Source organism: Equus caballus, chromosome 7 (assembly GCF_041296265.1).
Source record: "Equus caballus isolate H_3958 breed thoroughbred chromosome 7, TB-T2T, whole genome shotgun sequence".
Taxonomy (NCBI): Eukaryota; Metazoa; Chordata; class Mammalia; order Perissodactyla; family Equidae; genus Equus; species Equus caballus.
In genome coordinates, this window is record NC_091690.1 from 99,295,295 (window position 1) to 99,319,526 (window position 24,232).

General features: G+C 39.5%; 1 protein-coding gene across 7 annotated transcripts in view; it reads right to left on the bottom strand.

Annotated features, from left to right (window-relative positions):
- Nucleotides 1–24,232, bottom strand: part of DCDC1 (doublecortin domain containing 1) — a 444,094-nt gene that overhangs the window by 153,145 nt on the left and 266,717 nt on the right. For all 7 annotated transcript variants that reach the window (XM_070274958.1, XM_023646546.2, XM_070274959.1 and 4 more), the window contains 2 exons: nt 13,502–13,636; nt 12,949–13,106 (listed from right to left, as the gene is read on the bottom strand). In XM_070274958.1, the coding sequence (XP_070131059.1) occupies nt 12,949–13,106; nt 13,502–13,636 (293 nt within the window). The remainder of the gene's footprint in view (nt 1–12,948; nt 13,107–13,501; nt 13,637–24,232) is intronic.

Sequence of the window (24,232 nt, forward strand, 5' to 3'; positions counted from 1 at the left end):
AAATACTAAAAAAAAAAAAAAAATTCAGAGGATCCCAATGAGATTCTTCACAGAAATAGAACAAATAATCCTAAAATTCATATAGCGCAAGAAAAGACCACGAAGAGCTAAAGCAATCCTGAGAAAAAAGAACACAGCTGGAGGCATCACAATCCCTAACTTCAAAATATACTACAAAGCCATAGTAATCAAAACAGCATGGTACTGGTACAAAAATAGACACACAGATCAATGGAACAGAACTGAAAGCCTAGAAATAAAACCACACATCTACAGACAGCTAATCTTTGACAAAGGAGCCAAGAACATACAATGGAGAAAGGAAATGCTCTCCAATAAATGGTGTTGAGAAAACTGGACAGCCACATGCAAAAAAATGAAAGTAGACCATTATCTTTTGCCATACACAAAAATTAACTCAAAATGGATAAAAGACTTGAAGGTAAGACCTGAAACCATAAAACTCCTAGAAGAAAATATAGGCAGTACACTCTTTGACATCAGTCTTAGAAGCATCTTTTCAAATATCATGTCTACTCTGGCAAGGGAAACAAAAGATAAAATAAATAAATGAGACTTCATCAGACTAAAAAGCTTCTGCAAGGCAAAGGAAATCAGGAACAAAATGAAAAGACAACACACCAACTGGGAGAAAATATTTGCACGTCATATACCAAACAAGGGGTTAATCTCCAAAGTACATAAAGAACTTACACAACTCAACAAGAAAACAACAAACAACCTGATCAAAAAATAGGCAGAGGATATGAACAGACATTTTTCCAAACAAGATATACTGATAATCAATAGGCACATGAAAATATGTTCAACATCCCTAATCATTAGGCTAACGCAAATCAAAACTACCATGAGATATCACCTTACACCTGTTAGAATGGCTATAATCACTAAGACTAAAAATAGCAAACATTGGAGAGGCTGTGGAGAAAAGGGATCCTCATACACTGCTGGTGGGAGTGCAAACTGGTGCAGCCACTGTGGAAACAGTATGGAGATGTCCCAGGAAATTAAAAATAGAAATACCATATGACCCAGCCATCCCACTACCCCATATTTATCCAAAGAACTTGAAATCACCAATTCAAAGAGACTTAAGCACCCCTGTGTTCACTGCAGCGTTATTTACCATAACCAAGACGTGGAAGCAACCCATGTACTGACTGACTGATGACTGGGTAAAGAAGATGTGGCATATGTATACACAATGGAATACTACTCAGCCAGAAAAAAAGAGAAAATCGTCCCATTTTCAATAACATGGATGGACCTTGAGGGCATGATGTTAAGCAAAGTAAGCCAGACAGAGAAAGACAAACACTGCAGGATTTCACTCATAATGGAAGATAAACATATGGACAAAGAGAACAGATTAGTGGTTACCAGAGGGCAAGGGGGTTGAGGGGTGGTATAATGGGTAAAGGGGCACATTTATATGGTGACTGACAAATAATAATGTACAATTGAAATTTCACAATGTATAAACTATTAGGACCTCAATAAAATAATAACAATAATAATAAAAAATGCAGCAGTTCACAGCTTCTCTTCAATTTGATTTTGGAATTTTTAAAGGCAGGAATTGCTTTGCATTCTGATCATATTTTGCACTTAATACTAATATCAAGACTCTTAATAGCACATTATTATCATCAAAAAAAACTACCATTTACTGAGTATTGACTATGTGCCAGGAATTGGGCTAAACTTTTTTTTTTTGAGGAAGATTAGCCCTGAGCTAACATCTGCTGCTAATCCTCCTCTTTTTGCTGAGGAAGACTGGCCCTGAGCTAACATCCATGCCCATCTTCCTCTACTTTATATGTGGGACGCCTGCCACAGCATGGCTTGATGAGTGGTGCCATGTCCACACCCGGGATCCGAACTGGCGAACCCCAGGACGCCAAAGCGGAACATGTGCACTTAACCACTGGGCCACCGGGCCAGTCCCTGGGCTAAGCTTTAACATTTGTGATATTATTTAAATTTTACAGTAATCTTTATCCCTCTTTTGTGTATGAGGAAATAGAGTCTCAGTGATATTAAACAGCTTGCCCCAAATCACAGAGTGAGTACTCGGAAGAGCTATGACTGGAAGGCAGGCTGATCTGTCTCCAGATTCTGAGACGTCAATCAGGAAGCTGTATCATCTCTCTTATAAGTACTCAAAGGCATTTATGAAATGAATGAGTGAATATAAAAGTGAGAGATTAATGCATATCATTTATCTATATGAATTGACTCTCAAGTATTAACGAGCAATAAACAGGAGAGAAGACAATGAACAAAGGTGAGCAACAGGAGTTAAAGATTTAAATCTTGATACTAAGATCACCAAATCAAAACCAATGTGTTCTGAGCATATAACCATTGGAGAATTGTTTTGTCTGCTCAGTGGATCCTCTTGCCTCTAATGCACAGAATGGCCAACTAGAGACTTTTCATCCAAGAAGAATGCATGTATGACAAATATACGGATGATAACAAGTCAATCAAAAGGACTGTCAGTCAGTTGTATTCAAATAGATAAACCGATGGGCAACTGAAATGATTACACATACTGCAACATTATTATTCTTCAATAACTGAATTGAAGACAACATTATTGATTTTTCAGAACTATTTGCAGAGACTATTTATTATCAAAGGATGATCCTAGTATTTCTGTTTTTAAAAAGTAAAAATAATTCTAAGATAGCATATGTTATAGTTTGATTAACTCTGTAGTCCAATTTAAAAACATGAAAAATATAAAGGATGGCTCACGTTTGCATAAGAAAATAAAGAAAATAAAATGCTGTTAGAAAGTATAAATTCAGGCCCCTTATTTGATTAGCTAAGTTATAAACTTTACAAAATAGAAATCAAAAACAGTAACTCAACAAACCTCATGATCAATACGATTCCCACAACCTTAATCAATTTTCACTAGTAACTTGGTGGGGAAATGTTTCATGACTCTATGAACTCATGAAAATCAGGGACTTTTTGTATATATTTTTATATTCTTAGTGTCCAGCAAAGGTTAGGCAGAAGAAAAAATGTGCTTAACAAACGTTCACAGATTGAATGAATGCATTCTGGACAAGAGTCAAAGATGTTTGTTACAGAGCAATTTACAAACTTGAAATGTTGGAAACTACCTAATTGTTCAATAACAGAGGAATGATTAAGTAAAGTGTGGTGATGTTATTAGCCATAAAAAACAAATGGAAAATTTATACCTGAAAAATACAATAACAGACATCAAGAACTCCAGTGTGTGGATTTAGCAGCAGATTAGAAAAAGCTAAAGAGAGAATTAATGAGATGAGATACAGGTCAAAAGAAAATATCCACACTAAACCACAAGGAGACAAACAGTGGAAAATGCAAAATAGAGCACAAGAGACATAGGGTTTACAGTAAAATAATTGAAAAGTTCTAATGTACATGTCATTAGTGTTCCTTCAGAGAAGAGAGAGAAAACGCAGCGGAAACAATATTTGAAAAAATAATTGCAGAGAATTTTCCACACAGTCAGCCACAGATTTAAGTCCTAAGACCTTCAAGTATTATGCATACAAAACAATAAAAATAACACCAAAAAAATACTAAGGAAAATCACAGTTAAAATCCAATAGGAAGACAAACCCTTAAAGTCAGCCAGTGAGAAACAACACACTGCCTTTGAAGGAGCAACAAAACTCATACATCACTTCTCAACTGAAAAAGAAAAAAAACGGAAGCCAAGACAATGGAATGACATCTTCCATCTGTTGTGAAAAAAAAATAGCTGACAACCTAGAATTTCACACCCAGTAAAAATATGAAAATGAGAATATGGACGTGAAATATACATATTCTATGAAAAATAAAAATGGAGAGAATTAATTACCAACAAATCTACACCTAAGGAAATATTAAACTATGTTCTTCCTGATGGAAGCCCAGAGATACAGACAGAAATAACGATCAGCAAAAAGCGTAAAAATGTGGCTGAGTCTAAACGAATATCAACTAAGAAAATAATAATCATGATGTTTCATAGGGTTTGAAACACATATAGAATTAAAACACACACCAACACTTAGTCAGAAAGTGTATAGATGGAGAGTAAGACTTGCAAGTTCTTTGAATTGTCTGAGAAGTGATAAAAACACTAGTTGATAATGTTAATAAGTCAAGGGAGGATGTATAATCTCTAGAATAACCACTAAAGGAAGAGTAAAAGAAGGCCTAACTACCAAGATAACTGGGAGGAAGGGAATGAAGTGATACACAACACTCAACGAATCCAAGAGAAGGCAAAAAAAGAGAGAGAGAGAAAACAGAACATAGAGTGGATAGAACACACAGAAACCAAACAGCAACATGTTAACATGTTAGATTTAAACCCCAAATATCAGCAATTATGTAATAGGCAAATGGACTAAACACTTCAATTAAAAGACAGATCATCATACTGCATTACGCTTTCACTCAAAACACTCTTTTGATATAAAGATAAAATTTGAAAATAAAAGGATACAAAATATATCGTGCAAACACTTACCAAAAAGCTGGAGTCACTATATTAATATGAGACAAAATGAACTTTAAGTAAAATAAAAAGCATTCCTAGGGATAAAGAAGGGATTTCCATAATAACATAAGGTTGAATTCATCAGAAAGATATAACAATTCTAAAATTATGTGCACCTAACAAATAGCCTCAAATTATAGAAAAGAAAAATTCATAAAACTAATAAAAGGAGAAATAGACAGATCTACAATTATAGTGGGAGATTTTAACGATATTTCTCTCAGTAAATGATCTAACAAGTAGACGAAATACCAGTAAGTATACACAAAATTTGAAAACACCTTTACCAAACTTGATCTGATTGACATATACAGAACACTGCCCCCCAAACAGAGGAACACATCTTCTTTTCAAGTACACTTGGATCACTTATAAACACTGTCCAGATATTGGGCAGGCCATAAAGCAAATCACAACAAATGTCAGAGCTGAAATCATACCAAAAATGTTTTCAACCACGGTGAAATTAATTTAGAAGTCATTAACACACATACAAACCAGAAAAGTTTCCTATATTTGGAAATTCAGAATATACTTCTGAGTGATCCGTGGATCAAAGATTGCAACAAAATGGAAATGATAATGAAAACATGACATTAAAATTGGTGGAATGAAGCTAAAGCCATGCTTAGAGGTAAATTTATATCCTTAAACATATATACCAGAAAAGAAGAAAGGCTGAAAAAAATCAGTGAAAACAGGCCTTGAAGAGGGTAGGAGTTTAGTGAGGAAACAGGAGATCTGGGCATTTTGGTCAAGGAAACCAGCATGATCCACGTCCAGTCAACCTGGGCCTGGACAAGCACAGGGAGGCTCTGAGACGAGGATACAGCCTGTCAGCTGCTGTTTCATTTGACTTAGTAGGAAATGGGTAAACGCTGGAGAACTGTGAGTCAGTGAGTGCAATGTTCAGAGTCAGACTTCGAAAGCACGTCACCAGGGACGAGCGTTCAGGAAGAACTGGCGTCTCCCGACCACACGTTCACCACTCTCTCTACGTGGGGATTCGTCTGGCAGCTCTCTTCCCTGCCACATTCTGTGGGGCAGCTCTGGGAGGGGAGAAGGTGCACCTGCCTTTTCCACACTGTATCCACATGCCTAGGACAGGGCGTGCAGTATAGAAAAGGCTCAGTAAATATCTGTTCATTAATAAAGGATGAAGGAAACGAGAGATGCAGAAATCAGGTAGAAAGCCACTGCAAGAGTAGGGCTTAGTTTTGGATCGACACATGAGGAGGTCGTAGGGCTACAGTTGTCCAGCAGACAGTGAGGGTCTTGACACGTACATAAGAATGCTCAGACTAGCTCCCTCTCTATCTTCTTATTTCCATAAGCCACATTACTTCACTCATTTATCCCTTCCCTCGCTCAATAACCTTGGATTGAGTAACTACTGTGTACCAGGTATGCTCTGGTCCTGGAGGCACAGATGTGAATCAAACAGAGTTCCTGCTGAAACGGAGTTTACATTCTAAAGGGGCAATTCAGACGGTAAAACAATATGCCTATGACAGGCAGTAATAAGAGCCTTGGAGAAAATCAAGCAGGGAGAGAGGATGACAGGGTGTGGGCGCACAGGGTGTGTCTGAGAGACTGCAGGAAGCCACACCTGCTGGAGTGGAGGAGGGAGGGAAGAGCGGTGTTCAGAGAGATACCAAGGGCCTGGTAAAGTAGGACCACGCAGCGAGCACTGAAGACTTGGGTTTCACTCCAAAGGAAATAAACAGCCACTGGAGGACGTGGAGCTGAGAATTCCCATGATCTGACTTATGAACATGAAGGATTATTCTGCTTTGTAGGGGAAAAGGGTAGAAAGAAAGAGACAAGTTGGAAAACTAACCTACAGGTCACTTTGCTTGAACTCTGCTCTCACTCAATTCCATATACTGTAACCTAACAATAGCTCCACCACCAGTCTCCTCCTCGTCCATCCCCATCGGTCAACCCTAGAACCTCACTAACTGCTCCCTCCACTATTGTAACACCACACGGACGGTCTAGCGCAGGCGCCACGAGCTCGAAGGACGTAGGAGTGGGGTTTCCAATGCAGATCTTCAATGGCTTTCCAAACAATACTGAAGAAAACAGAAAGAAATAGCACCTTTTAAAAATAGAAAGTAAGCAGCACAACTGAAGGTTTGGGTACCTCATGGTATAAGTGAGAAAAAAAATTAATCAAAAAATGCCTACTTTAAAGCCTTTGATAATTTCTGAATTAATGCACATTTATGGATATAAACCTAATTCTTTGGAATGCTTAATTTTGACGTTGTTTCAAAGAAGCAAGTGCAATTAGATTATTTATTCATTTTATTTTAACTTACAGAGAATATATTGGAATTAATTTAAAAATATACCAAAATGCCAACAGGAAACAGTATCAGCCAGTATCAGGAAATCTGACTTTTCGAATTAAAAAGAAGAATTATAAGCATATCTCTGCATCTCTGGAACACACAATAACTTCATGTCCTTACACCCAACGGCATACTCTTGTATACAGTATAAAAGGGCCAGAGGCTAATGCTTGGAGCTGAGCCTGGCCACAGCTAGGAACACTAATGAAACCTAATACGAGACTTTACTCCTAGGAAGTATAATTGGATTTAACAAATATCAAAAGCAATTATTATATTAACATTTGCCTTCATTGATAAGAGTCCTAGAAATAAGGATTTGCGTGTGTCAATTTAACAGTCCACTTTCCCTAAAAAGACGGTCTGACTCTTATCAAAACTGACCCATGCATTCACTGTCTCTACAAGAATTGTGTTGATATTTGATGAGCAAAATGACAAGAATGTTCTAATCAAATAAGACGGTTACAGACTGCCATCAACTACATGCAAAATTACATACATGATTTAATAGAGTAATAAATCATATGCCATTGAATACTCAAGAAAATCAAAACACAACTCTTCCAATTCTTAATATGTGTTTTTCTGCAATTTATAATTCTATGGACATGGTCATCATTTGTCTGCTTACAGTAGTTCTCATTCCTATTAACTGACCTTTCTTTGAAAAGCAGGAGACTACAACAGTTCTGTTAGCCAGTGCATCTCAAACCTGCTACTAAGAGAGAAAAACCTTGAATGCAGAAAAAAGTATGTCACTTCATGCTTGTTTTCAAGCTTCATTTCTTCTATTCTGTCAGGGGAAAAGGCCTTATGAAAACTGACCAGGGCAGTAGAGTTTGGATTCTATCCTCTTGGAAGGGAAAATCCAATAAAGTGAGTACCAAATGTTCAGCGTTCACTTCATGCCGACTGCAGCCAGACTTCATTACAGTAGAAGGACTGATTTTATGGCAATTGTAAAAATGTAAATAAGCTTTAAAATTGATTCAGGAATTGTATTTTATAAATCAAGTCTTGGTTTTAATTTGAACAATTCTCTTAGGATACGATGCACAGTATTCAGAACGTTCTGCTTTCTTGATGCCTGAAATAGTGACACTTCAGGAAACCAGGCGACAGAGACACCTGTTTCTTACCAAATTACATCTCCTAATGATTACAACAATTTTATGCACTAGATTAACTTTAAAATGTAAATATTGCAATATTTTAAAGTTTAAATTATTAGATAGAAATTTATTTAAAAAGTAGCAGTGGAAAATGTGAACCAAAATATAGCGTATCCTTATCTATTTTAGCCCAAATAGTCCTGCTAATAAAGCATGTTTCAAGTAACTACATTAAAAATGCTTTTCATAACATATGTTGATTTTTGTCCTATTGTGAATATAATATTCAATTATCAAAATTTGGAAAATAAACCATAGATAAAAATTTTAAACTCAGTAACAACTGTCAATATTTTGATATATTTCCTTCGAGTTGCCTACCCATCTGGTCAGCTATCTATCTATCTTTACCTTCATCTATACAAAATTAGGATATGCTAAACATATTTCATAACTTGCTATTTTATTAGTATCAAAACCCATGAGACATTAAAGTACATCGGAAATGAAAAGAAGCAAAGGACTTTTAAACGTTCTCTTCTGAAAGAGTGAAGTCCATGCCAGGTTGAGTCACGGAGAGAAATGTCAGCGCGGTGGGCAGCAGCTGCTCGCTTCCCTGGGAAGGAAGTGCCGGTAGGAGAACCGCGGCGGGCAAACCCCTCAGCGCTGCGAGTCACTAGTGGGAAAAGAACAAAGGCCTTTCCAGCGCGACTAACACAGATGTACCCAAAGGCAAACTGTCAGAACCGGTTAGGATGACAGCTACTCACAGTTCATTATTTCCTTCTCACAGGTCACTGTGTGACAAGCTGGGTCAGTGTGCTTTGTCGGCCTCCCAGTCCTTCCCCACCCCCATTCAATCTAAATAAGGGTGAGGGCTCCGTCGGACAGACGAACGTAAACAAACATTCCAGACACTTAAAGGTGCCCGAATATGGCATTTATTTTATTTTGGACTAAATTTAGAATTAAATGTACACACAACTTACTTTATCCATGCAAGAAGAGAACCACATTTCTATATCACTGATAGAGGAAGCAAGACCACTTTAAGTGTGGCTAAAGCAAACAGAAAGATATAACCCATCATGAACTAAGAATCTGGCATTAAAGACCTTACACAGTAAGAGATTTTCCTTTTTCTTCAGTGGGAAAAAGCATTTTTCCACATTACCAAAAAAAAAAAGGATCAACAATCAGATTGCTTTCCACAAGTCTTTGAGTTCGAAATTAAATGACATGATTCTGTAGATAGGAGAGCCCAGTTTGTGGTGACTGTTGCAGTTTTTTTTTAACGATATAATTTTTAAGGATAAAATAATACACCAATCAAAATGGCAGCAGTCTAATCAAAGCTTTTATGAAGTAATACACACAAGATTTTAGTAATGACTTCATACGGCTGCTCAATACGATGACATTCTGTTACGAAATCAGTAGAATAAAAACAACCAGGCATGAGGAATAAAGCAGAGAGTAAGAGCACAATCACAGACCAAATAGATGTAGGTTCGAACCCCATGTCCCCCGTCAACCAGCTGTGTGATTGGACAACAACACCACCTCTCTGAGCCCCGTCGCTGTATCTTTGTGGATTATCAGAGTACCTCACCATCAGGTTATTATGACAATAAGTAAACTAATCTATCGCGTGGTTACAGGATAAGTAAGTACTCAGAGGAGCAGTTGGCACATAGTAAGTATTCTAAAAAACGACAGCTATTAGCTACCTGTCACAAATGTAGGACATACAGAGCTGAGCTGAACCGCCATCCGAGGTGTGAAACACACTGGTTAATCATGACAAAGGGGTTTTTAAAAATCTCTAATCCATTCAAGTGCAAGCGTCTGTAAATCAGTAAATCGAGACTGTTGGATTCAACAAGAAATCAGGGATTTGTAGTCTCCCTTAACATTTTCCACCTCTTATTTAGTCTTCGCTGAAGCCTGTGAATATTAATATTCCTTTATTATTCCCTTTCTAAACTGCTCCACCTTATTTAAAGTCACCCTTCCGAGATATCCACTCAAAATAAGGCCCCATTGGAAAGGCTGAAGATTTGGAGAGCACGAAGACAAGAAGTCAAGTGGTCGGCAGAGCAGCACAGAGGCTGAGAGGAAGACTTCGGGCTCACACAGCCCTGCCTTAAATTACTAGCGGGAAGGCCTTAGTCCAGTAACTTAATCTCTCTGCGCCTCACCTTCCTCATCAGTAAAACAGAGATGAACACCTCAGTGGTACCCACCTCATAGGTTCCCGGGAAACAACGCACATACAGCACTTACGCAAAGCCAGCACATGTTATGAACAACCGAATGAGACCTTTCATTTTCACATGTTACCTGCCGCTAACTACCAGTCTGTCTGTCCCCAGATTCGGCTACTTGTTTCTTCTCTCCTTCCTTGGCTACTTCTAAGAAAGTACACACATTATATCTCTGTGTCTTCTTATTCTTTTCAACTATACATTCTTTCTTCAGATTATTTGCTCATTCTTGATTCCCTGATGTTCTGTAAGTCTATTTCTTTTTCTAGTTTTCACAACTGAAATCATTTCACGTTATTCTTTATTTTGTAAAATTATCACTGATAAAACCAAGTGAAGTAAAGCCGTCTCTGAGGCTGGGGTAACAGAACGCCCTGACTCTCCTATATTTGGAAAGCACATAACCTCACAAAGCAACCCGGGGTTCAAATAATCGACATGCCAAATTCAGCACCATGTTCTAATTTTGCCCCACAATTCCTTCCAAAATGGGAGGAAAGTAATTGTCTCAGTACTTACTCTTTACTCAAAATAACTTTGTTAAGGAACCGAAAGAGAAGGAGAGAAACTGAAATTACATCTATTGTGTAAATTGTGGGGGTGGAGAGGAGAATGCAGATAAATCCCTGTGGCTTTAAGAGAAAACAAAGAAGGCGGCCAGAAGAGTTGCTGGAGCCCAAGACACAGCCCCAGGGAATGTGGCTGAGAAAGGCCCCTGGGAAATTTCTATGAAGTTAAAATCCTGAATATATTTGCCAGTCAATTCCTATTGACTAAAAACCACAAATCTAAATACACCCCCCCATTAAAAACTTTTTCCTATCTCTACTTGTTTTCAGAACATTTTCACAGCTACTACTTATTGAGTGTTTACTACATTCCTGGAAATTTAAAGACATCTCATTTAGTTCCAACACTCACATAGGTATTGTGTTACGTTAAGTGACATTAAGCGCTTTGTTGTTGTTTTTTCTGGGTTTTGCCTCATATTCCCTAACACGATATGCCTTCCTCCCAATGTTCCATCATGACTGTCTTGCCTTGTGAGGGAGACAGAAGACAAATTTCTGAAGTACGACGCCCTCAACCCTCAGAGCAAATACTCCCAGGCTGGGGAAGGAGGGAGGGAGTCACAGGTGAATTATCACTGGGGTCCCTGCACAGTGACCCACCAGCATCAAACGTGGGACCTCCACACAGAGCTCAGAAACCTGAGAGCAGGAGGAGCCCTTGCCTCACTGAGCAGAGCTCAGCATAACGACGGGCCCCCAGCATGCTCTCAAAAATAGAAATGGCTACAAGATAGGCAATGTTGGGCACGAAAACAGTATGTGACCGCCCCAGCGCCCCGGTGTTCCCTGAGCTCTCGCTCTACACGAAAACTTTAAAATCTGCCCCAAGGACTTATATTCTAGTGACCTGGGGGGAGAGTCGCCTGGCTGGAGGCTGCAGCCTGGTGGGTGTGTGGTGGAGCATCAGAGAGCCGAGACCCTCACGTATGGCTAAAAGCAGGCGCAGGGCACCCCGTACAGTAAGGTACTCAATTTCTTATCTCGTCTCTCTGTGCCCTCTCTTCCTCAAAACAACAAAATCAAAGGATTTAGGGTTTACACAATACATTAAAGAAATAATAAATTGAAGAGTCACTTTGGTTATCAGGAAAAAAATGTTCCCCTCCTGTCAAAATCTGAGGCAAGAACATGTAATGTAAAAATATAAAATAGCTTTTAATTGAAATAAAAAATTACGTTGCACACCTTAAACTTGCACAATGTTATACGTCAACTATATCTCAATAAAGCTGGAAAAAAATTTTTTAAATAAATTAAAAGTTGCCATTTTTTCTTTTTTCATGCACTTGGAATTTCTATCTACAGTTAGAATATTTAAACTTAGGAATTCTCCTGAACTTTGGTGAGTATGGTAAGAACCATATTACTCCTTTAAGAGTGCTTCAGTCAAACTTACTTTCAAACAATTATGTATTAAAATTGCAGTTTATAAAGTCATTTTTTGATTTACAACACCAAACCCAACAAAATAAGGATAATAAACTTTATAATAAACTTTAGTTTTCCAATTTACAAAGAGGATCAGAGAAGCAGTTTCCATTTCCAACCAAGGATGACCTTCAATAGGTTAGTAAAATCGCGGGTGTTAGTTTTAGTCTAGGAATGGAAGGTATGTCAGTGTGCTAAATTATCGCTACTTAAGACCGTCTATTGTGCACTTATCCCTGAGTCTACATAATACAATATTCTGCTCATGGAACATACACAGGATTGTCCGTGCCAGGGGCCTCCTGAAAGACTTCTTGGTATTCTCACAGTTGGATTTATGCTCAGGACTGCCTGGCCTCAGTTATGCTGTTTCAGAGAATTTTAGTGAGATCCCAGCACAGCAGCCGTTCCTAAGTATACTTATAAATAATACCATACATCAATCTTTAACAATATACACATAAATGTCACCTCTCTTCATCAAATGTGACCCGAAAACTACTGTGCTTGAAAGCCAAAGGGCTTTTGAGATATTTCAATAATCTCCCAGAAATCAATCTTACATGAAACTGAAGGGAAACATCGAATGTCATTGAGCAATCGAGCTCCGTTCCGTCAGTGTCCTACCTCTGAGCGGACGCCTGAGGATGCTTCCCCTCCAGCTTCCTCATCACTGCCACTGTCAGCCGCCCTGTCTCCCCAGGAGAACCTTCTGGCATTAAACCAGTGTCTGCAGGCTCTGGCGGTTGCTTCAGACCAGGGACGCCAGCACTTTTTTGCAGAACCTAATAAATGAAATGTAGGAATAATGTAGCTAATTTTCATTGAGTGAAAATATCTAAACTATAACATGCCGAAAATTTAAGAATACACTTTTCATAGTTCCTTAGTTTTCTTCATCCAGCACAGAAATCATTTGTCCGTGCCCAGAACAAAAGAAGGCAGCCTTAAGAAAAGACAGCATGTCACCATCCATTGAATAAAATAATGTTTATATAGAGATGTTTACATAAATATAAATGTGCATATGGATATTTATGTTATGTGCATGATGTTAAACAATGAGTAACGTTAAGATGTGAATTCCTGCTTGCCTCCTAAAAACAACTTGAACATTTTTCTCTTTTCAAAATGCGTGTGGAGATCTATTTCTGTCTTGCCTCTGGCTCGCCTCACTGACCTCTTCTGCTAAGCTGCTGCCATGTTCCTGATGAGCTGTGGTCCGGGCGCCATGGTGAATGTGAGACTCCATCTGGGTCACATCCACTTGTGCATTTAGCTCCTCTAGGTAGGTCAGAGCAAACTGAGGATAAGCCTGTAGGAAAGGGGAAAAAAAAGTAGCACCAGCCTTGTTATCAACAGCCAAAACTCTATACAACTGGAATGATGGGAGGATAAACTAGATTAATAGTAAAAAGGTCTGGCTAATAAACTTTGCACTTTATTACCAATTTCAGATCAAAATGTAGCCAAGTAACTTTAATATTAAGATTTCTAATTAGTTGTTTAATCTGATCAAGTTTTACTAGATGGCTAATCTTCCCGCTTAGAGAGATAAGATTAAAATATTAAAGCATCTTATATATTAATAATAATAGCTAACATTTATTTAGTTATTGCTACATAAAATGTATTATTGTAAACACATTACATACATGTAATGTGCAGCTGCTGTACTGTTTGGAAATATTCAGTTCTGTTCTAGAAGACAAGACAACACATGGAATGGACGAAACCCTTAGCTGCATGAAGCATGGACCAGTTAGTAACCTGAGAAACATCAGTCAGAAAGTAAGTGGAGCATTTGACTATGAACATAGATAGAAAGGGGTAGGAGGACAAAGCAGACACTTCACAGTCATGATTTACTAAAAACAAACAAAGCAACAAATATAAATAATTTATACACTGACAGTAATGCAGCACATGAGTCACGCCGCAATCATGAGATCTTTAAGTGGCTACCCATTGCTGATCTCACGGTGGATCCTCTGCTGGATAAAATCCACGGCTGCCAGTTGGGCTGGCTGGGGAGCACAGCTACTGGCCAGGTGCTCTCCCAACCAGCTCTCTCCTGGCGCAGGTGTGTGTCGTTGCTGCGGGCACCTTTTGTCTGAGGGCCCCCTCGCTCACATTTCAACTCTGGTCCTTGCAACCACATCACTGGCAGGAAACAATGATGCCACACAGAAATGTGTCGATACTGCAGAGATTCAGGTAACGTGGCCCTGCAACCCACTTGCACCTTCAGTGTGTTTACCTAGCCCTTCTCTCTTCCCCTACATTTTGCTTTGTGTTTTAAATTGGTTTAATAAGTCGTGATCTGAGCATTTTCATTTGTTCTGTGTACCTTGCTGTTCCACGAGCTCTGGGACACACCGTCTACGAGCATACCAGAGCCTACCATCGCATCAAAGCAATTTCCCACATGATTACATATTGACATTTTAATCCTCGCAACAGCCCTTTGAAACAGGTACTCTTATTGCGTCCATTTTAAAGACGAGGAAACAGACACAGGGAGGTCAAGCAACTTGCTCAGTGTCGTCCAGCTTGTTTACTGGTCCATAAAGCCTAGACATGCAGCCTCGAGTATGGTATAATCCTTTTTTTAAGTGTGGAACTAAAGTTCTAACAAACAATATGAGGTGTTTAGTGGATAATCAAAGGGCACCAAAGTCCTTATATTGTCCTGGAAAAAGAGACACTGAATAGCTTTCAACTTTGCTAGAAAATGTATAACTAAATATGCACATTAAAAATGTAAGGGACTCTAGACACTTAAACACATATTACTAAGTGAAAGACGTCAACTTGAAAAGGCCACATGTTGCACATGATTCCAACTATATGACCTTCTGGAAAAGGCAAAACTGGACACAGTAAAAAAGATCAGGGGTGGCCAGGGCTTAGGAGGGAGGGAAGGATGAAGAGACACAGCACAGAGGGTGTTTAGGGCAGTAGACTATTCTGTTTGATACCATAATGGTGGATGCGTGTCACTGTACATTTGCCCAAACTCAAAGAATGTGTGAGAGAGAGAGTGAACCCTAATGTGAACTACGGACTTTGGGTGATAAGGTGTCAATGTAGATTCATCAGTTGTAACAAAGGCACTACTCTAGGGTGGGATGTTGATAGTGGGGGAGGTGGGTAGGGGGCACAAGGGTATACGGGAACTCTGTGTACTTTTTGCTTATTTTTCCTGTGAAGTTAAAACTGCTCTGAAAAATACAGTCTTTTAAAAAAAAAATGAAAGGCACTCCACCAAAAGTACAAGTGAAAAAATAAAAATAGATAAATTGTGCCATATCAAAATTTAAAACTTTTATGCCACAAATAATGTCATCAAGAATATGAAAAGATAACCCATGGAATGGGAGAAAATATTTGTAAATTATATGTCTGGTAAGGGATGTGTATCCTGAATATATAAAGAACTCTTGCAACTCAATAATAAAAAAACAAATAATCTAATTAAAAAATGAGCAAAGGATCTGAGTAGAAGATATTTCTCCAAAGAAGGTATACAAATGGCAAACAAACAAATGAAAAAATGTTCAACGTCGCTAGTCATTAGGGAGATACAAATAAAAATCTCAGTGACATATCACTTCACACCCACTAGGATGGCTGCAATCAAAAAGACAGAGAGGGGCTGGCTCCATGGCCGAGTGGTTAAGTTCCCACGCTCCGCTGCAGCGGCCCAGGGTTCGGATTCCGGGCGTGGACATGGCACTGCTCGTCAGGCCACATTGAGGCGGCGTCCCACATCCCACAACTAGAAGGACCTGCAACTAAGATATACAATTGTGTACGGGGGGGTTTGGGGAGATAAAGCAGAAAAAAAAAAAGATTGGCAACAGTTGTTAGCCCAGGTGCCAATCTTCAAAAAAAAAAAAAAAATAGAAAATAACAAGAGTGGATGAGGATGTGGAGTCGTCAGAACCCTCATATGTTGATGGTAAGAATATGAAATGGTGTGGCCACATTGGAAAACAGTTTGGCCAGTCCTCAGCATTATACACATGGAGTTATCATATGATCCAGGAATTCCATGCCTAGTTACAGACCAATGAGAAATGAAAGCATGTGTCCACAAACTTCTATACACATGTTCATAGCAGTATCATTCACAGTAGCCAAGAGAGTGGAAACAAACAAACGTCCATCAACTGATAAGTAGATAAATAAAATGTGATATTTCCATACAATGGAATATTATTTGGCAATAAAAAGAAACAAATTACTAATGCATGCTACAGTGTGGATGAACTTGGACAACATTATGCTAAGTGGAAGAAATCAGTGACAAAAGACTACATATTGCATACTTCCAGTTATAGGAAATGTCCATCATAGGCAAATCCATAGAGACAAATAGGGCTTGGGGGGGCGGGCAGAGAAAATGGTGGGAATGGGTGTGAGGTGCGAGGTATCTTTCGGGGAGATCAAAAATGTTCTAAAATTACATTGTGGTGATGGATGCACAACCCTGTGAATATCCTGAAAAATACTGAATGGTACACTTCAAATGGGAGAACTGTGTGGTATGTGAATTCTATTTCAATAAAGCTATTTTTAAAAATGTAAGAGATTCAATTAAAAAAATAAAAGTACAAAGTATAGCTTTTTTTGATTTTTTATTTTTTGAGAAAAGATTAGCCCTGAGCTAACAACCATGGCCAATCCTTGGCTTTTTGCTGAGGAAGCCTGGCCCTGAGCTAACATCTGTGCTCATCTTCCTCTACTTTATATGCAGGACACCTGCCACAGCATGGCTCCATAAGTGGTGCGTAGGTCCACACCAGGGATCCAAACCAGCGAACCTGGGCTGCCAAAGTGGAACGTGTGAACTAACAGCTGTGCCACCGGGCCGGCCCCAACATAGCCTTTGAACCAGCAGAGGAAAAAAAAGAGGAAGGGGAGTCAGAAAAAGTCAGGAAGAAACATAAAAGATACAAATTGAAAACATGGTAAATAGAAATTTTTGTTGAGTTAATCAAATGAATGACTATCAAAATTTTAAACATGCTTTCCCTTTGACTTAACAAGCATCCACAGACAGACAAAGATACTCATTGCAGCAGGGCTCCCAACTGTCTGACTGTGCATCCTCGGGGAAGTTTGAAAAGCTAGAGCACATATGGATGTCAATACGGAGGGACGGCCACAACACGTTATTGAGAGGGAAAAGGTAGGTCACAAAGTTATATATATATAACTTATGTCTACACATATCCATATACACATATATAATTAGACTTGGTATATATTATCATACGTAATCTATATAATTAATCAGAAATCATCTACTATAAGTGACAATCTTTGAGGAATAAGTTTGAGAGAGACTTTTGCTTATCAGTTCTGAATTATTGGAGGGTTTTTTCACAACTAATATATACTACTTTTATTATTTAAATGGAAATCTTACTGTACAGCAAACATATGCATAATTCCTGAGAATATATACAAAACCTGCTGTTAATAACTACGGGAAATTGAATTAAAGTTTGAGAAGAAGAGACTTTACTTCTCATTAGCATATTTATTAAAATATTAATTTTTATCATGTGCAAATATAACTTTCATAAAAAATAAATATTTTTTAAAGACCCAATTAAAAATAGTGTCTTTACTGTATGTACCATTCAGGTAATCTTGGGAAGAGATTTTTGAATCACTAAGCTAACCCAAAACATACACAAAAAAAAAGTTTAATCTAAAAAAAATTAGGATTTTCATTTTACCTTGAAGCTTATGTCACATCTATAGCATTATGTTATTTTTTCTTATGTCAGTTCTTTTGTCTTAAATATGTTCAAGACCACTCAGCTGAAGTGAATATGATGGGCAATAGGGAAATACATTATTTTACATTGGTTCCAAAGCAAAACATCAAAGCCAAAATTCAGCAACAAAGATCACTATATTTTCAATATGAGAGGAAACATGAGAAATGAGATATTAAATTTGTTCTAAAATATCCCAGCATTAGAAGAATCAATTTATAAAACGTAAAATAACAGTAGACAGTAAATGCAAACTGGCTGGTTCTGATTCTGGTCATCATGACCCCCTCATATTCTGATGCTAGCTTCATGTTTCAAATCCTCTAATAGAGGTAAAGACCTTGTTTTTTTATACTTTTTGGTGAGGAAGATTGGCCCTGAGCTAACAGCTGTTGCCAGTGTTCCCCATTTTTTTCTCCCCAAAGCCCCAGCACATAGTTGTATATCCTAGTCGTTCATCATTCTACTTCTTCTATGTGGGATGTCACCACAGCATGGCTTGATGAGCAGTGCATAGGTCCATGCCCAGGATCCAAACCGGCAAACCCCGGGCCACCAAAGCAGAGAGCACCAACTTAACCATTCAGCCATGGGGCCGGCCTGCAGTAAAGATCTTTATATGAGCTTATTACTGAGGCATAGTTCGCTCTTACTGGAAAGCAGGCCTACCTGGAACATAAAAAACTTCAATATATATCCAATGAGATGGATGAGGAAGTGACTAAAGGTAGAGCCATGGTGTGTCTGGACATTCTCATAGACATAGCAAAGGCAAGGACCAAAAGAGAAAAAGGCATGGCCTTTGCTACCTGGAGTTGACAGTCTAGCAAACGTGGTAAATAACAGAGTGGCAAGTGCTATTATCCATCCTGGACCAGGCATCTGGAGACGCTCACGAACTGTCCCGGTGTGTCCCCTTTGGAGTCATTCTAAACCATTCCTTCCTCAGCTGGTGGCCACGCCAATGTTCTGATAACATAGTTCTGTAGTATTCTCTACTCCAAGTCCAAATTATCTTGATCCCTAACCAGACACCTAACAGCTCAATCAGCAAACCACCAGTGTCAGTAATTCTCTCCTCCAAAACTGGAACTCTAATCTTTTCCAGGGCGTCAACAGCCTAATCTCTTGACTTTTCCTCGCTTCTAGTGCATCTGCTCATCGCCCTAAACTGACCTCTAATGTCTTAACACTCAGGATTTTCCAAGTCCATCAGCCCTTTGGGCTTCATTGCATTCTTCTCATTCTAATCCACTTTTTACTCACGGAAGACAAATTTTAATAAAGGACATCTTTGATTACAACATTTCCACTTCAAAAACAGTACCCCCAGTGCCTACGGATGAACATCCTACAGCCCCATCCTGGTTTCAAATTCCAGCTGCGCTAGTTACCAGCTTTGAGACTGTAAGTTCCACTTCCTGAGGGAGAAGCTTTCTACTGAAAGTTGAGTAAGACCTTGCTCAGAATTTCACGCTGACCAAATTCACGCTCAGGACACAGTGGCAACTCTCTGCTTGCTACAAAGGATCCCATCCATTTATGAGATTATTTTCAACATAACAGAGCTGGGGAAGCATCTTCATCGCTCCCACAATCTTCCCTCCACGGACACCAGAAAGGCCCCATATTCAATCTAACTTGGGGCTCCACAGGGATCTTAAGTCCTCGTGGGAGGTAAGGCAGGCAGGTCAGCAGAATCTCACCCGGAATGTTCTAAACTCTACAGACCCTCTCCTCTTGGTCAGTACATGATCAGGCATATTTTTGAAAAGAGTTTCTTTTTTTCCCTGATTATAAACACACATTTATAGAAAACATAGGAGAACTCAAAAAAATTATTATCCAAGGCTGGCCTGGTGGAGCAGCAGTTAAGTTCACACGTCCCACTTCAGCGGCCCGGGGTTCACCGGTTTGGATCCCGGGTACAGACATATGGCACCGCTCATTAAGCCATGCTGTGGCAGGTGTCCCACTTATAACATAGACTAAGATGGGCGCGGATGTTAGCTCAGGGCCAGTCTTCATCAGCACAAAGAGGAGGATTGGCAGCAGATGTTAGCTCAGGACTAATCTTCCTCAAAAAAAAAAAAAATTATTATCCAGCCTCCTACCACACATTTTATGTATAAACTTCCAGTTTTGTTTCTACACACACACACACACACACACACCCCTTTAATACAATACAAATAAATAAATAAATAATATTGTTTTCTTATCTGATTTTTCTCAAATCATAACATTAGCATTTTCCTTTGTCATCATAACTTATTCTAGATTATTTGTAATGCCACTATATAGTATCCATAATAAAGACATACCATAATATATTTATACAAGCTCACTGTTGACTGCTTAACCTGTTTTCAGTTTTCACTATTATAAACAATGCTTTAATGAACATCCTTAAGCTGTGTTATGATGTGTACTCTTGATTAATTCCTTGGGGCAAGCTGCTGTAGGTGGGATTTCTGAGTCAAAGGGAATCTGTATTCTTTACAAATTTTGACAAGTATTGCCAAACTGACCCTCAGAAATATTGTAACCCTCCATAGCCCCCGTGTTCCCTGACTCCTGGTACCCCTTCCCTTGGGTAGCCCCTCCCACACTATCCCAGGATTGGCCCATGTTGGGGAAGTGGTGTCACGTCACTTCTGAGGCTAGGAGATGAGAGACTGCAGCTTGCACTCTGTTTCTTCCCTCTCCTGCCCTCTCAGGGCACGAGCTCATGTTGTGAGCAGCACCAGAGAGAAGCCCACGTGCCAGAGCCCTGAAGCCTCCAGACAACAGCAACGTAAGTGTGCCTGGAGCAGATCTCAGCCTCCTCAGGCCTCAGGTGACTGTGGCCTCACGAGAGGCCCTGAGTCAGAGCCGCCCCACCACCCGCTCCAACTCCCGGCCCACAGAACCTGCGCGGCAACACGTGTCTGTTGTTTTGAGTCACTGCGTTTGAGGTGACTTGTTACACAGCAATAGATAACTAACACAAACACGCAAGAAGGGAATAGGCATGTTTGTTTTCTCACATCTTCCACAGCATTGGCTATTCCTAGTTTTACATCTCCCACATTGAATAGGGAGCAAAGACTACCTCATTGTCCCACATCTATCTAACTTCCAGGGAAGCTGAGCTCTTTCTTGGTGGCTCTTTTCCTTTCTCTTCCATCATCTCTTTCCTTTTCAAGTCCTTTTCCCATTTTTCTATGGAAGGACTTGCCCTTCTCTATTGCCCTATCACGCTCATTGCAAAGTGTGTGTTTGCCCTCTCACTGATATTTACATCTCAAAGACCCCCTATTTGTCATACTTCCCTACTCACTTTTGCTTGAGCTACTTCAGATTTAGGAGTTGTTATGTTTTTATACACTTATATACATTAGTCTTTTCCTTTATGTATTCTATCTTTGTTCGCATGCTCGTGAAGATGGGACCACTGCTCTCGGCAGACGCCTTGATCCCTACTTTCTTCTGGATATTTTATGGCTCCTGTTTAAGTTTAAATCTTTAATTTAGCTGAAACTGGTGGCTTGTATAAAGGAATAATCCAACTTTATTTATCCTTTTGCAAATGAATAGAGGGATGGTTAACTCTAAAAATAAAACAAAAGAAAAAATCTTATCCAAGTAAAAACAATATAACAAAATGCAATATTGTATTTAAATTTGTTCATTATTAATATCATTACCATCTACAAATTATCAATTAGCCATAATTGATATGCCAGAATCTACTGATAGGCAGAATCTGTGCCAAATACTTAAAGTGCGAGCATCAATAGCTCCATTTTACAGACAAAGAATGCAAAACTTGGAAAGGTTCAAGGACCTGCCTAAGGCCACACGGCAAATAAGTGGTGAAGCCAAGATGAGTTATTAGCATCCTAAAGCCGGAATTCTTTTCTTTTTTTAATGAATGGAATGAGTTCCATTTGTGATCCAGCTGCAAATAATTATCAAATCATCCTTCATTTTAGCCTTAACTAGATGGATATAGTTTTGGATATGACTAAATTTAGATCTAATCAAAATTTCTAAACCCCTAAAATAATGAAAAGCTTCATTAATAAAGAGTTCTGCTCTGTGAATATAGAATAATTGTAGTAAAGAAAAATCAGCGACTGTGTTTGGGAATGGAACATTAAAATTTTTAGAATCAAAATCCTCTTAAAAATGATTTGTATTTGAAACGCAAAAGTATGCATTACTTGCTAGCTATCAATAATAGTACTGTTGGGAATAATTAGAAAATTATGAATTGTGAGAAAAAGGAGAGCAGAGTAGAAGTGGGTTTTTAGGTACCTGAATTTGGGGAGAGAAAAGAAGAAAATACACTTAAACCTCAGCTCTGTTCTTCCAGTTCTGATGGTGTGAAGGGTGGTACTTATATAAGACAGAATTACGTTCTTGTGTGACAGGAGTCAGCTCTGCTCAGATATGTCTCGGGTGAAGTCCCCATGTGCAGGCACAGGCCAAAAAGCTGGAGGGATATTTTGGTACAGTCTCAAAATTCCACTTTTTATTTTTACCAAGATGTACAAGCTATGGTCTTTCTGTGACTCCCGTTCCACCAACCCAGAGCCTCGCCCTGGCTCAGGAATGCAGTGGAGTCAAACACGGCAGAGGGGAAGCTGGGGAGAATTTCAGAATGAAGTTGGATAAAGGTAATTTTTTAAATGCTTTGACATTTGATGGCTATGTCAAATTTCCTGCTTAGCAACAGAGCTAAAAGTGTTTTCCTAGTTGAGTTAGTGAATGGGGTCGAATTTTAGCCAGTGTGCCAAAAAATACGTACGTAGGGAAATGCTAATATGTTAATTTTAAATTTGAAATTGTATCAAACTCTCTAAATAGCTACAATGGTGCAGGTTGTCACGGAATAACAGCTCAACTATGTAATTCTAGAACACTAGAGACATCAAGGTACCACGTTTACTAGTCAGAGAGAAACCACATAGTACTTTGAACAGGAAAAGTTTAGTGTAAGCAGCTGGTGACAGATGACTAGAGTGGCAGGAAATGGGCCAGTAAGAGTTAGCGAGAACACCAAGGAACAAAGGACTAGCAGCTACAGGGAACAGACGCTCCTCCTGGGCCTGAGAGGCAACGCCCAGGGCAAAGGCCTGACCCAAGGCTGAGATCCAGACTCTAAGAGGCACAGCCCTGGCTCACCGGAAGTCAAAGAAGGCCCTGAGGCAGGGCCCTAAAAGGACTCACCACAAATGTGCCTTTGGAGCACCGGGGGAAGCCGTCCACAGCGAGGAACCTGGTCAGTGACACCACTAAAAAGCCACCCAAAGAGGAATATGCTCTAGGAAAGATTCACAAGAATGCGCCCTACTGGCAGTGCCCCGCTGTGCAGCCACCCAAGGCAGGGCCAAGCACTGAATGGCAGATCTGGAACCGAGGGAATAAACTGATAACTCACACGCTATGTACTTTAGATTGAATTGTGTCCCCAGAAAGGGATGTCGAAGTCCTAAGCCCTGGTACCTGTGAATATGACCTCATGTGGAAATAAGGTCTCTGTAGACGTAATCAAATTAACAATCGCTCCTTAGGGTGGGCCCTGATCCAACATGACTGGTGTCCCTATAAGAAGAGGGAAACACGGACACAGCCGTACCGAGAGGAGAACATCTGGCGAAGCCTCAGACTCAGAGGGAGACAGCCGTGTACAGATGGAGCCAGAGACTGCAGCGATGCTGCCACAAGCCAAGGAACGCCCGAGACTAGCAGAGAAGGAAGAGGCAAGGGCGCATCCTCCCCCGGGATCCAGATGGGGCAGAGCGCTGCCGACACCTTGATTCCAACCTCCCAGCCCCCAGCGCCGGGAGATAATAAAGTGCTGATGTTTCAAGCCACCCCATTTATTGTCACAGCAGGTGTGGGAAATAACACACTGTGTCTCCAGTCTCATTCATCTGACTTAGCATTTCTGAGACCATGATGGTGGCATTCTGAGGCGAACACTAACAGACATCATGTGATGAATCAAATTTTTGTCTTTCTGAAATACTGATGTTGATTAACCTTCCCTCTAGACAAGGAATCACAGAACAGGAAGGAAATCTTGAGAACTCAAGGCTAATCTCCTCATTTTATTGAAGTTTACT